Here is a 14909-nt window from a genome sequence, read left to right as displayed (position 1 = left end):
TTACCAGTTTCAGCCAGCATCTTCACAAGATCTTATGCTGTTGTCCTTGTTGGTTGATTTACACATTTTACACCAAAAAATATTCCTCTCTGGGGATCCATCTCCTTCCTGAGCGGCATGATGGTTGCACATTCCCATGTTTTTTATAGTTGCATATTGTTGTCTGAATGTGGGACCTTCAGGCATCTGGAAATTGCACCTAAGGATGAGCCACACTTGTGTAGGTCCACAATTCTTTTCCTGATGCCTTCATTGATTTCTTTTGATTTTCTCATGATGTCAAAGAAAGAATATGGATGACCACCGCACTGCCTTTATCAACCAAGTTGCGGCTCCTGAAGACCATCGTTATACCGACGGCACTGTATGCAGCGGAGACTTGGAAATCAACTGCAAAGATCAACCGCCACCTTGACGTCTTCCAACAACGTTGTCTTCGACGGCTGCTCAAGATCACATATCGAGATCCATGAAGTTACCAATGAAGAAGTATATCGCCGTGCGGGAGTAGAGCCGCTCCATGTCCAAGTCACCAAGCGTCAGTTCAGATTTGCCGGTCACATCCTTCGGCTACCGGACCCGAGACCTGCCCATGTCGTGGTTCTGTGGAACCCGAAGAATGGAAAGAGACGGCGAGGAAGACCTAAAATAATGTGGAGGAGGACTTTCCTTGAAGATTTACGTTCAGTCGAACTGTCATGGGATGAAGCAACAACTGCCGCGATAGACCGAGTTCGATGGCGTTCTCTGGTCGCCCGATGCGCCGATCGGCATGGGAGGATCTAAGTCTAAGGTCGTGTCCAAATTCATGGGCTGCATCCTCCTGAGGACCCGGCCTTCGCGGTCTACGTGGGCCGGGTCCTCAGGAGGTCGGGTAGGCCGGAAGTAAATGGCTATGGAATTGGACGGTCTAGCCTTCTTGATCTACTCCCGCCCTTAATTCAGAGTATTTCCGGTTGTCAGCGCCACGGCACGAAAATCGAAAATGGACCTGAAATCTTTCTCCGTTTTTTGTGTTCATTTTTAATTATCAACGAGCTAACCCACATTCTCGCCTGAAAATATGTTTAAAGTTTATTTTGTGGCCCAGAAAGATTAATAAGAGTAATTTTAAAACTTAGTAGTGGCCGCCATTGCCGGAAACTGGAGCTTGGCTGGGCCGCGCTATGAATTCTGGGATATGGTGGGCCAAGAAGGACACACCTGACCCATCCTTCAAATTCGGGGAAAAGGAGGACGCATTTGTCGGCTGCATTCGGAAAAGTCTACGAATTTGGACAGCCTTCGGCGCGTCGCTGTGATGTAATCGGTCTACAAATGCGGCCTCAAGAGGATGCAGCCCATGAATTTGGACACGACCTAAGTCAAAGAAAGAGGCCCTCCTTCTTCTTCTTTATATTGTTTATTGGCAGTTGGCAAACAACAAATTGGTGCATTACCGCCACCAACTAATGTGGAGTGTAGAAAGAGGCTCTGTGTTTGGGGTGTGCCTTTATTAGCATTCACAGGTGTGCCACCAATTAACTCAAATGGACTCAATTAACCTATCAGAAGCTTCTTAAGCTCAGAATAAAATCGTATGAAGGTTTCTTTTTGTTTAAAGACACGATAAACTTTCACAAATACAAAAAATATGTTAATATTTATTGATCTATAACTATACGTGTTTTATCGCACGTGTATCTTCTTATGTATCTGTGTAGGCTTCTTTAAATATAGTTTATAACACTGAAACTCAGTTATGCTGATTTCAAAGCTAAAGATTTATTCACTGACCAAACACATTATAATAACATCTTAGTTGATGACTCTACTTCGTCTCCTCCCTGTTTTGGAACAGTCCAGGAGCGGCTGCACTTCCTCCAAGTCCTGAGGAAGAATAAACTGGACCAGAAGCTGCTGCTCCCACACCTCCAGACTCACAAACAGCTTCTTCCCCCGGGCCGTTCAAACAGCTCTGACGGTGCTGATGGCTGTTAGCTCAGGAGGCAGAGCAGAAAGTTGGTGGTTCAATCTCTGGCTTTCACAGTCCGCATGCTAAACTTTCTTGGGCAAGTTGCATCCATCAGAGAATCAATTTGTGTGAATGTTTAAATAGAAAGCACTTAAGCAGCATAGAAGAAAATTAATGTAGTATGTTGTCTTAAGTGCTTTGAGTGCTTCAGGAGAGTAGAGAAGCACTATATAAGAATCAGTCAATTTGCTAATAAACACCATTTGTTTGTTTTGTATAAATTTCTCTTGTTTTCTATATTTCTTGATTCTATAAACTTGTCCTGTTTGTTTATTCCTGCTGTCTACTATTTATATTTTATTCCGGCAAGGTTGGTCATTGTACATGGAAAATGATAATAAATGTCTATTCTATTCTATTCTATTCTATTCTATTCTATTCTATTCAGTGACAACAGCAGATAATCAAAGATCCCAATCAGCCATTGATTATTGATTAGAGTTCTGGACAGCTGCATATAAGTCTCCTGCAGTGAATTAGCCCCACACTTTTCCCACAGATTTTACCACACAATTTTTAGTTCTCATTTACCTTTGAAAACATTTTTAAAATGAACTCAAATGCTGATGAAATGTGCAACAAATTTCTTTATTTTTATGTATCATGGTCCAATATTGTCCAAAAAGAAAAAGTAAGAAAGAAAAGCAACAACAAAGCATACAAAGCATGTGGCATACTATCTGGAAGAAAGCACACTGAAGAGAAAAAGTAGAGATTTAGAAATATATTCAATTTGCAGTATATAAAAATGCAAGAGAAGTGCATGATAATGTTGCAGTACAGGGTGAAAGCTATAAAGGCACATGCTTACAATGCCTCACAGCACAATTACATTCAGACTGTAGGCTCAGTGTCCTCTAGAAGTGGTGTGTAGAGCTCTGGGTCATCAGTGCTCTAAAAAAAGGAAATATTGGTAAAGTAAAATGACGCTGAATAAATCTGTTTGGCTTTTGAGCAAGTCACCAAATATTCATAAACTTCCACATAAATAACAGTTTCACCTTGAAGCGATGCTAGTCCATTACCTTGGTTTGTCCCTTTTCTTTGCTCTTCAGACTCTTGATCCCCAAGACGACTGAGCTGATGGTGACGCAGAGCTCCAGGACTGACAGCACAATTAGCACACCAATGATGCTTCTGTAGAGCATCTGTTGGGATACAAACAACAGTGCTCAATTTAATTGCAGTAATACCCCTAGGAGCAGAGGCTCAGACCCTTTGACCGTACAGTGGGCGGAGCCTTCTGTACAGACGTGACTGTGATCGCAAGATCAAAAACCTATATACAGTGATCCCTCGTTTATCATGGGAGTAACGTTCGAAAAATGCCCTCAAAGTTCAAACCTTCGTAGAAAAATAATTTCAGCATTATAGAATAAAACCAAAGATCAAACCCTGTTTTTAGGTCCAGAACATGAGAATAGAGAAGCTGCCAGAGAATCCAACATCAATGAATCAATGGTGTAGAAATAAAGGAAGCAAGAAGAAGTTGAGTAAAGTTTGACTTATCTGACTGTTTCTGTAAATTCTATGGTAGTGGTACCACCGCAGTGGTAATTAACTACGTTAGCATCTACCTTCCCTTAGCATGTCCAGAAGTCCAAGTTTTTGTGCGATGGTTAGCATCTTCCTCTGCCTTTTGGGTGCTAGCGCAGGCGCCTTTGATGGTGCCAAACGTTTCATTGACATTGTTGTGTCAGTTGGGGAGAAAACTTACAAACATACAGTACAGCACTTCAGAGTTACACTGCTAGCAATCAAAGATTTATGTAAATTTGACGTTCTGTACAGGAGTCAATTTTTTTCTAAAGAGCATGCAAAATTGCACAAAAAAAAAAAAAATCTGCGGAAAAGTGAGACCACGAAAGGTGAACCGCATTTTAGCGAGGGACCACTGTATACTATCATCTGATCACCAGCTGCAAATCCATAGATTTCAGAAGCAAAAACCTGTGATAATATCTACAAATTTTTTTTATAATTATTCGATTATAAACAATTATTTTCCACTTGTAAGTTAGGTAATTTAACTTGTATGTAAACTGCTGAACTAATGCTTACCTTAATTAAAGCTTTGGCCTCCAAGCATCTCCCCTGTAGTGTCATCCGTTCAGGAGACGGACTTGGTGTTGTAGTATGGTTATACCAGTAGTCGGGCTCCCCACAAATGTTCCACAAATATAGATTAAATACACTGATGCTATACAGCACAATGGCTGCAATGGCAAAAGCAACGCCAGTCAGATTCAGAATCACATTGACGATAACCTGAAATACAAGATGGGTCAGTTAATGTAAAATCAAGTCGGTTAACAGTTTTACAGTCAATCACTGCAGGAAAGCTTGCAATGGTTGGCATTAATCTTACATCTACATAGATGTGCATACATGAGACCTGGCACGAGTGTGTATATTGAAATATTATACGTCTACTTTTATATCTTCAACTTAGAAAACAAAATTCAAGTCGTCCTTCTAGGATATATCTGGACTACCAGAGGTGTGGACTCGAGTCACATGACTTGGACTCGAGTCACATGACTTGGACTCGAGTCAGACTTGAGTCATTAATTTTATGACTTTAGACTTGACTTGAAAAAATGTTCTAAGACTTGTGACTTGACTTGGACTTTTACACCAATGACCTGGGACTTGAATCGGACTTGAACCGGTTTACTTGAAAAGACTTGATATTTCACCCCAAATCTAAAATTTAACACACATATTATATAGAAAGTGTGCACCATTAATTCAATTCATTCATTCATTTATTCAAACCACACTCCGTACGTATGTGTGCGTGAGCTGTAGCACGGCCAATCAAATTAACCAGATTTTTTTTAAGAAAAAAAAAAAACGCTCAAAAATGCTGCAAGAAGTTATTTTTTTCAGGTACATAAACTATGAAGTAGTCAACAAAAAACCGAAATGCAATATGCAAAACATGCAAGCAGAGAATCACAGACAGAGATGGAACAACTTCCAACTTTGTCTGACAGTTGAAGTTGCATAAAGAACTGTAGGTTCTCTTTTGCTACGATGAGACAGCTGACTTCATCTAACTAGCAAATGTTGTCCAGGCTACGTTGATGATACTGTTTGGTTTTAATGCGTGTGATATTTTTGTCATGCTATTTTAAAGCCGGTCCTACAAGCGCATCCAAGAATAGCATGCAGCTTATCTGAGAACTGTCGGTGAAAATTATTCTTGGAGTTAAGTTTAATTGAGCTGCATTTTATAGAGGTGCAATTTCACAATTTGTTTATATTTTCTAAGTTCACTATTTTGTCATGTGTTGAGAAAAACAGAGATTTAAAAATCATGTGGTCTAATATTTACATTTAGCATATAACTGCAACATTATTATTATTATTATTATTTTTAAAGACTCGAAAGGACTTGAAATTCAAAGTTTCAGACTTGTGACTTTACTCGGACTTTTACACCAGTGACTTGAGACTTGACTCTGACTTGCCTGACATTACTTGAGACTTGACTTGTGACTTGAGGGTAAATACTTGAGACTTACTTGAAACTTGCAAAACAAGTCAAACTTGGTCCCACCTCTGTGGACTACTCACCAGACATGGACTTGGATACTTGTCAGACAAAATGCTGACAATTCCAAACATGATGAACTACACAAGACAAAAAAACACAAAGACAATAAAGTTTAATTCCTTCCCATGTGTAATTTAACTGAATGAGGAGACACATCATGTGTTTAAGGTGACAATAAGAAACAGCAGCTTATCAATAAAACCACAGAAGTAAGGGATTAAGATTTCAATTGATAAAACACATTTGATTTCATAAGATCCTCCAGCTTCGTCTTAAGCGCCAACTCTGATTCTCTACATACTCTGAACTACAGGCTCAATTCTGAAGAGTTGAAATGTGTTTAAAATGTAAATGAAAACAGAATGCGATGATTGGTAAACTTAATACGCCCTTATGTATTTATTGATTTATTTTACAGTAAAACTGAGAAAATTTGCAATTACAAAAAAGAAAAGGAGAATTTTTTTATCTGATGTTGACTACTGTGTAGCTCCCCTCTTTTAACAACAGCCCAAAACATTTGGGAACTGTAGAGAGCAGCCGATGGACTTTTCGAAGAGGAATGTTGTCCCTTTCTTTTCCGACTCAGAGGATTCTAGTTGAGGAAAAAGCTGCTTCGCTTGCTTACCAACCCTCCCATCCAAAAAGGGTAGCCGGTTTCACGTATGGTCCATAATCCAACAACTCGGCTTACAAGGATTGTTGCGAGTCCAACAGTGAGAAGCCCAATCATAATCTGCAGAGTCTGAGAAAGAAGAAGCACAGAATTAACAACTTGTGATGTAGATGTTTAAAACCAGTCATAGGATATGCTGTATACTGGAGCACTTTCTCTCAGGCTTTGTCTGTAGTGTGATAAGAAAACTCTTAAACCATCCATCCATTCGCTTCTGCTTATTTAAGGTCGCGGGGGCCTGGAGCCTATCCCAGCTGCCTTAGGGCGAGAGGCGGGGTACTCCCTGGACAGATCGCCAGTCTGTCACAGGGCTAACACATCGAGACAGACAAACATTCACAACCACATACACACCTTAGAGCGATTTTAGAGTTACCAATTAACCTGACCTAACCTAACCCCACTAACCACATGCCTTTGGACTGTGGGAGGAAGCCGGAGAATCCGAAGAGGACATCGCTAACCATTGTGCTGCCCTGTTTTAAACCACAGTGGATAACTTTTTACTTTTCTTCACTTTTAAGTCCAATAAATTTGTCAGTGAGAGAGTTAGACTCACGTGGGGTAAGGAAACATGACACTGATACAAAGCCGGTGGCATCCCCGACACATAAAATTTACCTTTACTCTGTCTTCTTGGAAGACTTTCTGACATTAATAGGAGGCAACAATAGTTCTGACGGTGTTTTATCTCCTGAATGTTTAAAATAATTTGAATTACTCGACACACACACACACACACACACACACACACATGCGTAAAGGGGAGTACACAAACTATATTCTGTGTTATAAAAGCTATATATAACTATATATATTCAATTCAATTCGACTTATATAGCCCCAAATCACAACAAAAGTCGCCTCAAGGCACTTCATAGATACAGAGAAAAGCCCAACAATCATATGACCCCCTATGAGCAGCACTTTGGCGACAGTGGGAAGGAAAAACTCCCTTTTAACAGGAAGAAACCTCCAGCAGAACCAGGCTCAGGGAGGGGCGGGGCCATCTGCTGTGATTGGTTGGGGTGAGATGAGGAAGACAGGATAAAGACATGCTGTGGAAGAGAGACAGAGATTAATAACAGATATGATTCGATGCAGAGAGGTCTGTTAATACATAGTGAGTGAGAAAGGGGAGAAAATGCTTCCTCAAAAAGGAAAGTTTGAAGCCTAATCTTAAAAGTAGAGATAGTGTCTGTCTCCTGAATCCAAACTGGAAGCTGGTTCCACAGAAGAGGGGACTGAAGACTGAAGGCTCTGCCTCCCATTCTACTTTTAAATACTCTAGGAACAACAAGTTTTCGAGACCATCAAAGCGCTTTACAATTCCACTATTAACTCACACACTGGTGGAGGCAGCTACAGGTGTAGCCACAGCTGCCCTGGGGCAGACTGACAGAAGCGAGGTATTTGAATCCTTAAAGGTTGTAGCTCACCCCCAGCACTGTCTGAGAGGTTCTGTTGAGGCTCCTCAGGCGCTGAGACACGGTGCAGCACACTGGGCTGTAGCAAAGGTTCTTGAGGATCTGGCACAGAGGAGGCCAAGAGCTATCAGGGTCAGAGGTCAAGGTCAACACAGTGACCCCATCAGCCTTGGACACAGTGACAGACATCCTGCCTGTAGATCCTGGAGACTGAAAGAGAGAAGAGTACATAAATCACATTAAGGCCCCAGCTGTGGAGAAATGCCTGAACTCATCGAAGTATTGAAACAAAATATTCATTTAATTTCTGCAACTAACAAAATTAAAAATCCAAATCACTCGATACCTATTATCTTATATTAACTCTTATAACTCACCTTATAATGATGTCGAGCTCCATTAACAGTGACTTACACTGTCTGTTAATTATAATGAAGTTTAAAAAAAACCTGTATATAAATAAATAACTACATTAAGTGGTGCAGTTGTGTTTGCAGTTATAACAAGATGCTATACATTTCAATATTAGATAAAGATGATGATTAACTGAATAACAGATAAGATAAACGCTCACAGTCACTTTATTAACCATTAAACTACTTGTTAGTGGAAATATCTTATGAAAGCACTTTAAAGTATTTAAGCATGTAGACATTGGAAAGATAAAGTGAAGAAAGGTGATTTAAATGACTCTGAATGGGGCATGGTGTTTGGTGACAGATGGGCTGGTCTGAATATTACAGAAACTGATGATCTATTTAGAGAACGATCTCTAAGGTTTACAGAAAAATGTCCATAATGAAAAATTCAGTGACCTGCAGAAAATGCCTTGTTGATTATAGAGGTCGGAGGAAAATGGCCAGACTGCTTTGACAATAAACGAAGCAAGACTAACTCCCATAATCACTCATCGCGACCAACGTATGCAGAGAATCATCTCTGAACGCGCAACATGTCGAAGCTTCGTTGCAAATTTTGGACGCAGGTCAGAATTTAGTGTAAACAAAAGCCTGGCTGGAGCCAATAAAGTGGCTTTGGATAGTTTCCCTGAAACCGAAACTGAGAAATCATGAAACGAATATAAACGAAGTAACAGAGTAAAGCTGGTGTATGAAAAATTCAGAACTTAACTCTCTTTTCATTCGCTTTGTTGACATTTTTGCAATCCTCTAAACTTTTTTTGGGGTCCTCCGCATATTAGGAAAGTGCTGTGACCTACCAGAGAGAAAACTCGACGTACGTGTGCTGCAAAGCGGACGAAACTCGACTTTACTCCTATGAGTGAACGTCCAAAAAAATAAAGTGACTGCGCCACTACCAGCAGCAGGCAGCGAAACTGCGCCGACTGTTCCGGGAAATCGAGCCACGACCACAAAAACAAACATGCATGTAAAAAAGTTTGATCAAAGTCTTTGTTCTCGACAGTAATACGACGTAATTTAACAATTACAGTAATACAGCTCCGCCCGTTACTGGCACCACGGAGGGCATTGTAGTTTTCCAAGTTAGTCCTACAGGCCCCGCTTTGATCTACAGCCCCTGTTTACCAATGATTACGTCACATTAACCTGAATTACAATACAAAATCAATAAAACAAACAAACTTACTTGTCAGAGGAGAAGAAAAGCAAACAAAAGCCAAATTAATATCTGGTTGTGTGTTTGTTGCGCAGCTATTGCTGGAGGAGATTTTCCTGTTGTTCCTCCGCCTATAAGACGATATAAAAATTAACCCTTTGCTCAACATCCAGTTACACACAAAGAAGAATTACCTCACTAGCAAAACGGGACAATACAGTGAAAAACGTTGGTGGACTAATTTAACTAAACGAATTCAGGACTAATAACCAGATTATAATAATAAACGCACTGATTTATTTAGGCATTAAGTGAATCTGCAAATTGTTAGGTTAATGAATTTTGGATTTTGGTTGTTTCCTAAGTGGACAGTTTGCTTTCACTGGAAGTGTGATTGACTTGGGGCTATTGTGTTAAGTCAGGGGTGGGGGAACTCCAGGCCTCGAGAGCTGTGGCGTTATTTTTGTGCCACTATTCTGAGCGCACGTAAAAAAAAAAATTGAGCGCACGTAAAAAAAAAAGTTTGCAGTTGCAAGTGTTGTATTTTGAGGAGAAATTTATTTTGAGCGAAGAAAAGCTGAATTTGAGTGAACAAAATTCATTCCTGCGTGCAAAAAATGTATTTCAGTGTTTGCTATTATCCACAAAGGCTTCATCAAATTTGGGACTATTGAAAAAGAATTACAGTGCTCTCTGGTGGACACACAGTATGAAAGCAGACATGTCACATTAACCTAAGGATAAGGAAACATTATAATAATCAAAGCGCCGATTTTTATCTATTTATTTAGGCATCAAGTGAAACAGCAAGTTGTTGTAGAAATGCAGGTTAATGACTGTTCGTAGGATTTTAGTGGAAGCACAGAAAACCTCCAAGAAGTGTGTTATATTATAAGATAATTAATTTTGGATGGCATTTAAGTATTAAACAACTACTATTGTTATTAAGCTCGAAACAGCGTTATTGCTAAAATTTTAAGAAACAGGTGAACGTGACAGAAAATCGTAACTGCGCCAATCCTCCAAAAGTTTACAAGAAAATGAATCACTGACGGGATTTGTGCTGCGTGTTTTGGTGGTGATTGCAGAGGTGGGAAGTAACAAAGTACACATACTTTGTCACTGTACTTAAGTAGCAGGAGGAACAGGTTAGTTTGCTGTACTGTGATGGATTTAGATCAAAAAGCCTGTACTACTACTCAGTCTACTGGAACTATTAAAAAGAAACATGTACAAAACTCCACAATGTTAGAATGATTTCAGGTAGAACTGCTACATTTTATTAAACAGAAGCTGTCAACTCTGCTCTCTTGAGTGGGCAACCATGAGGAAACCGTTCATTTTAAGTTGTAGATTCAACCTGCTTCATATTTTTGGCCACCAGATGCTACCAAAGAAGGTTATGTCGAAAGACTTTGAGTAATGAACCCTTTATGGATACAAGTTCCGATGCTTCAGAAAGCTTCATTTGTCATTACCACTAAGCTGACACTTAGAAATAAAAAGGAACTAAACAGGAAACCTCTAAATCAGGGGTCCCCAATCCCAGTCCACGAGGGCCGGTGTCCCTGCAGGTTTCAGATGTGTCCTTGATCCATCACAGCTGATTTAAATGGATAAATTACCTTCTCAACATGTCTGGAAGTTCTCCAGAGGCCTGGAAATGAACTAATCGTGCGATTCAGGTGTGTTGACCCAGGGTGACATCAAAAACCTGCAGGACACCGGCCCTCGTGGACTGGGATTGGGGACCCTTGCTCTAAATCACAGGTGTCGAACTCCAGGCCTCAAGGGCCGGTGTCCTGCAAATTTTAGATGTGTCCTTGATCCAACACAGCAGATTCAAATGGCTAAATGACCTCCTCAACATGTCTTGAAATTCTCCAGAGGCCTGGTAATGAACTAATCATTTGTTTCAGGCGTGTTGACCCAGGGTGAGATCTAAAACCTGCAGGACACCGGCCCTCGAGGCCTGGAGTTCGACACCCCTGCTCTAAATGAAAAGGACAGCCAGGATGAGGGAAAAATTGATGACAATGTAACAAAGAGCAGTGGCAGAAACAGACAATATATACACAATAGGAAAGTAACACATGCACACTGAGACTCAGACACATAAGCTTGACACTGGGAGCGAAGAAAAACAAAAAGATGAAACGCAGAGAGGAGAATGTGGCACCAGGAAAGGGAGAAACAGAGGATGCAGGACTACAGATATAATAGCAACACAAGAGAGGGAACACAGAAACCAGACAAACACAAGGACACAACCAGGGAGACAGGAATCACAAAAGGAAACTAACAGCTAAGGAACATATACATAATCCAAGTAACCATGACAACATTCAAGTTATCTTTTTATTAGCTGCAACAGAAGAACTGCCACAATGACCTTTTCCCCATGTCCCACTTGAAGCCACCATTGCATCATACAGCACTTAATAATATATCCATATCACAGGTGAATGGAAGATTAAAAAAGCAGATGTATTTAATAAAAATATGTATTATTAAAGAATAAGACAGAAAAGACAGAAACACAACATGCTTTACTTTGTCCTCTGTTGCATATTTTACAGTTACTAAATAAATAACAGCAGGCAAAGGACACAAGCATTATCTCACTGCCTTAGAGCACACCCACAGCTTTAACACACCTGCATGTTTGGATTTGATAGGTTTGTTGACTGATAATTGTGACTCTGTTTGCTTTAAGCATTGAGAATTTGGCACATTCAAATGTGGGTCCTCTGTAAATACCCACACCTCACACGCACACATGAACCAAAAATGAGAGACCAACTGCGTGAGCTCCAACCTCCAGTCAGTAGCAAGACGACACATTTCTTAGGTGGGAGGCACATTCCCACTGCTGAACAAAAGGACAGAAACATCTTTCAAGTTTTAGGTGTCGGTCCATCATCAAAAAAAGGAAGCTGGCAAATAGCGAGAAGATGCTTCCATCAGTGTGTCACATCCTGAAGGTTCTTTGCTGCAGTCCAAAGATTTGCTGCTGTTTGCATCTGCTGCAGGTCTTTGATGCTGCAGCTATTGGGGTGAGTAAAAGAAATGTATCATCCAGCTGTTAAAAGATCATTTTAAGCTTTTACTTTAATCGTTCTGAATCTTTTACAGACTATACAGATCTTAGTGGGCCTGTTTAACATTGGACTTGGGCCGGGACGAACAAGCACACATCCTGGGGACCTCACCAGCCTGGGAGCTGCTTACTGGCTGGGTGCTGTGGTAAAATAATCGTCTTTTTCCTCTTATTGTTGCGTATTTAGCATTTTTTTTTGTGGTAGAAGAGTTTTTTATTTTGACCTTCATTAAAAAAAGAAGGCCTTTTTTAAATTAACGTGTCTTTTATGCACATGTTAGTTATCCTATCATTTGTAGGTCCAAATATTTAATGTTGGGAGTCATTCTTCAACCTACAACTGTACAACAATTACCTCATAACTCATGCTGGGCTCCTCTCCGTATGTGTCAACTTTCTGCTGATTGATTTTACAGCAGTGAGGTGGGGCTGTTTGCCTGACATGACCAAAGCTGTCCCTTTGTCACAAGGGTCATCAAAGCAGGTAGCTCTGGTGGAGTTTTACACCAGATCTCCTTCCTGATACAATCTGAAACAAATTTATGTTTCCAGCTGGGACTCACCTGCTAAGCAAAGGTGTAAAATCACCCGAAACTAAAGTCTATAACTTTTCGATAAATACATTAACAATTTGTTAAATGGTCTATTACCTTTTTAAAAAATGCACTTTTCTTGAATTTATGATCACCTCTAACATCACGTCTACTGACCTCTCACCAGTTCATTGTTAGTGGAATTGTGTCCGTTTTGGCTGGACAACTCCGTTCATCCTGTTTGGTAAGAAAACTCATGAAGGACTTAAGACTGTGCTGTAAATAAGATTGTCAATAAAAAATGTGTTAAACAACTTGTTTCTAAGTTTTAATTTTCTAAATGTCTCCTCTCAGATGGGCTTCTCTGTTTTCATGAATATTGCTGGTGGGATCTTTGCCATTACTGCCATTGTGCTGTATGGCAGAGACCTGAGAGACACCTCTCTCCTCTGGATTTGTGACCGCAGCAGCGACGATGTTGTTCTTGATGAAGACAACTGCAGAAATGTAGCGATTTTTGCCCAAGTAATCCAGCCTAAACACACATTTGTGTACAATAACTGCAGCAAAGTTGTCATGTGAGTTGCTCTGTAATTTTTGAGGTAAATTGTGTTTTTCTTTATTTTACTGTGTTCTAAAATCCTCAGAAATTACTGACATCCTTGGACATCACACTGATCACCCTGGCTCTTCTTCAGCTGGCTGTCAATATTCGTTATGCTATTTGGGGCATCAGAGCTCTGTGTCCACAGGGTGACAAAGATGTCGAGGAACAGTTGCCACAAGTCATGGAAGAGATCATCCCGATCCATCCCAGAAATGAAAACTGACCTCCTGAACACATGAATGCATGAGCTGCACATTTACTTCTGTTTCTCTGAACTCCAGCAGAAAGTATTGACAATAATCCTGCCCAGTATCTCTCTGTAAATCCTCATCTGCTTCTAGATGATTTCTTTCATGCTTGAATAAAAAAAGAAGTAAAACTATTTGTTTTGTTCTTCAGTTTCATAGGATTTCTGGCTTTTTCCACCATTGGGAAGTACTTGAAATATTTCTTTATGCTAATTTTCTGATGTCATTGTGTAAACAAATGAGAAGACTCCTCTGTTCCATATGTACAATAAATGATAAGAATGCACCTGTGCAGATAAATATTTGGCAACTCAGAGAACAAAAATAACTCATCAGTAAGTCCTTTTCCAAGTCTTGAAGGCAAGCTATAACTTTCTTTTTGTAGCTGCTTGTGGGGTCTCGCTTTAAGGCTTCGTAGGTATTGTTGTCACTGAGGAGAGTAGTGATCTTTGTATGGTAATCTGTAGTGTTTAAGTCCACATTTTGGACAGAGAGGACAGATGGTTTGAAAGAGGAGTGAAAGAAGCATCTATGTCCACTGTGAGCGGCCATCTTTGAACAGAGGCGGTGGTTTACGACACCAACTCTCTGCCATCTATAATCCAGTTTTGAGTTCCCTCCCAGACGCCTTAACGCCCACTCACATCCTGGGCCATCTGACCTCAGGAATTCACATGATAAGGTGGGGCCAGGTTTCACAGTGAGCTCACCCGAAACTCTGGCTGATTGGGACCCACACCCAGTTCCACACCTTGGCTCAGGTGATTAGAGGATCATCAGGGGGTCCTTTTGTCCCTCTGTGGGGGAAACTCCCACTAGGTTTATATCTGGGACTCTCCACCATTTGACCTTAGAACTGAAGAAGCCTCTCGGATGAAGGTGAAACGTCTTCAAGTAACTTAAAGAAGTCCAGACGCTTTTCTTTGCAAGCTCCTTTGACTATGGAAGTACTAGTTTGTCTGTTTTTTCTCGTATTTTTAGCTCTTTTAATAAACTGTAACTTCACTGAGTGAATGGAGCAAACTGCAAAATGATCATTTCAATTAATAAATATTTTCACTGTTATTTTCACTTATTTTCCCCGTTTTTTGTTTGTTTGTTTTGAAAAAGGGCCCAAATGTTGTTTCAGCTTTTGGCTGCATGGCAACAGAAAGAATACACAGT

The 14909-nt window shown here is 40.3% G+C and overlaps 2 protein-coding genes across 3 annotated transcripts; one reads left to right on the top strand and one right to left on the bottom strand.

Annotated features, from left to right (window-relative positions):
* Nucleotides 1-221: 221 nt before the first annotated feature.
* Nucleotides 222-9417, bottom strand: LOC146509088 (uncharacterized). 2 transcript variants are annotated; one of them, XM_085178061.1, is made up of 7 exons: nucleotides 9288-9417; nucleotides 7692-7889; nucleotides 6205-6321; nucleotides 5597-5653; nucleotides 4076-4282; nucleotides 3040-3162; nucleotides 222-2908 (listed from the first exon to the last, which is right to left on the bottom strand). In XM_085178061.1, the coding sequence occupies exons 2-7, from the start codon at nucleotides 7866-7868 to the stop codon at nucleotides 2849-2851; spliced, it is 741 nt and encodes a 246-aa protein (XP_085034187.1). In that variant the 5' UTR covers nucleotides 7869-7889; nucleotides 9288-9417; the 3' UTR covers nucleotides 222-2848. The 2 variants fall into 2 exon arrangements, with proteins under 2 accessions (XP_085034187.1, XP_085034188.1); XM_085178062.1 differs by lacking the exon at nucleotides 9288-9417 and adding an exon at nucleotides 8899-9019.
* Nucleotides 9418-11077: 1660 nt separating this feature from the next.
* LOC146509087 (uncharacterized) lies at nucleotides 11078-14219 on the top strand. Its single transcript, XM_085178063.1, has 5 exons — nucleotides 11078-12313; nucleotides 12393-12503; nucleotides 13078-13134; nucleotides 13245-13415; nucleotides 13538-14219. Exons 1-5 carry the CDS (start codon nucleotides 12212-12214, stop codon nucleotides 13718-13720), a joined length of 624 nt encoding a protein of 207 aa, XP_085034189.1. The 5' UTR covers nucleotides 11078-12211; the 3' UTR covers nucleotides 13721-14219.
* The last annotated feature ends 690 nt before the right edge of the window (nucleotides 14220-14909 follow it).

This window comes from Neolamprologus multifasciatus, chromosome 11, assembly GCF_963576455.1.
Source record: "Neolamprologus multifasciatus chromosome 11, fNeoMul1.2, whole genome shotgun sequence".
NCBI lineage: Eukaryota > Metazoa > Chordata > Actinopteri > Cichliformes > Cichlidae > Neolamprologus > Neolamprologus multifasciatus.
Note: the sequence above shows the minus strand (reverse complement) of the source record. Positions and strands in the feature narration are given on the sequence as shown.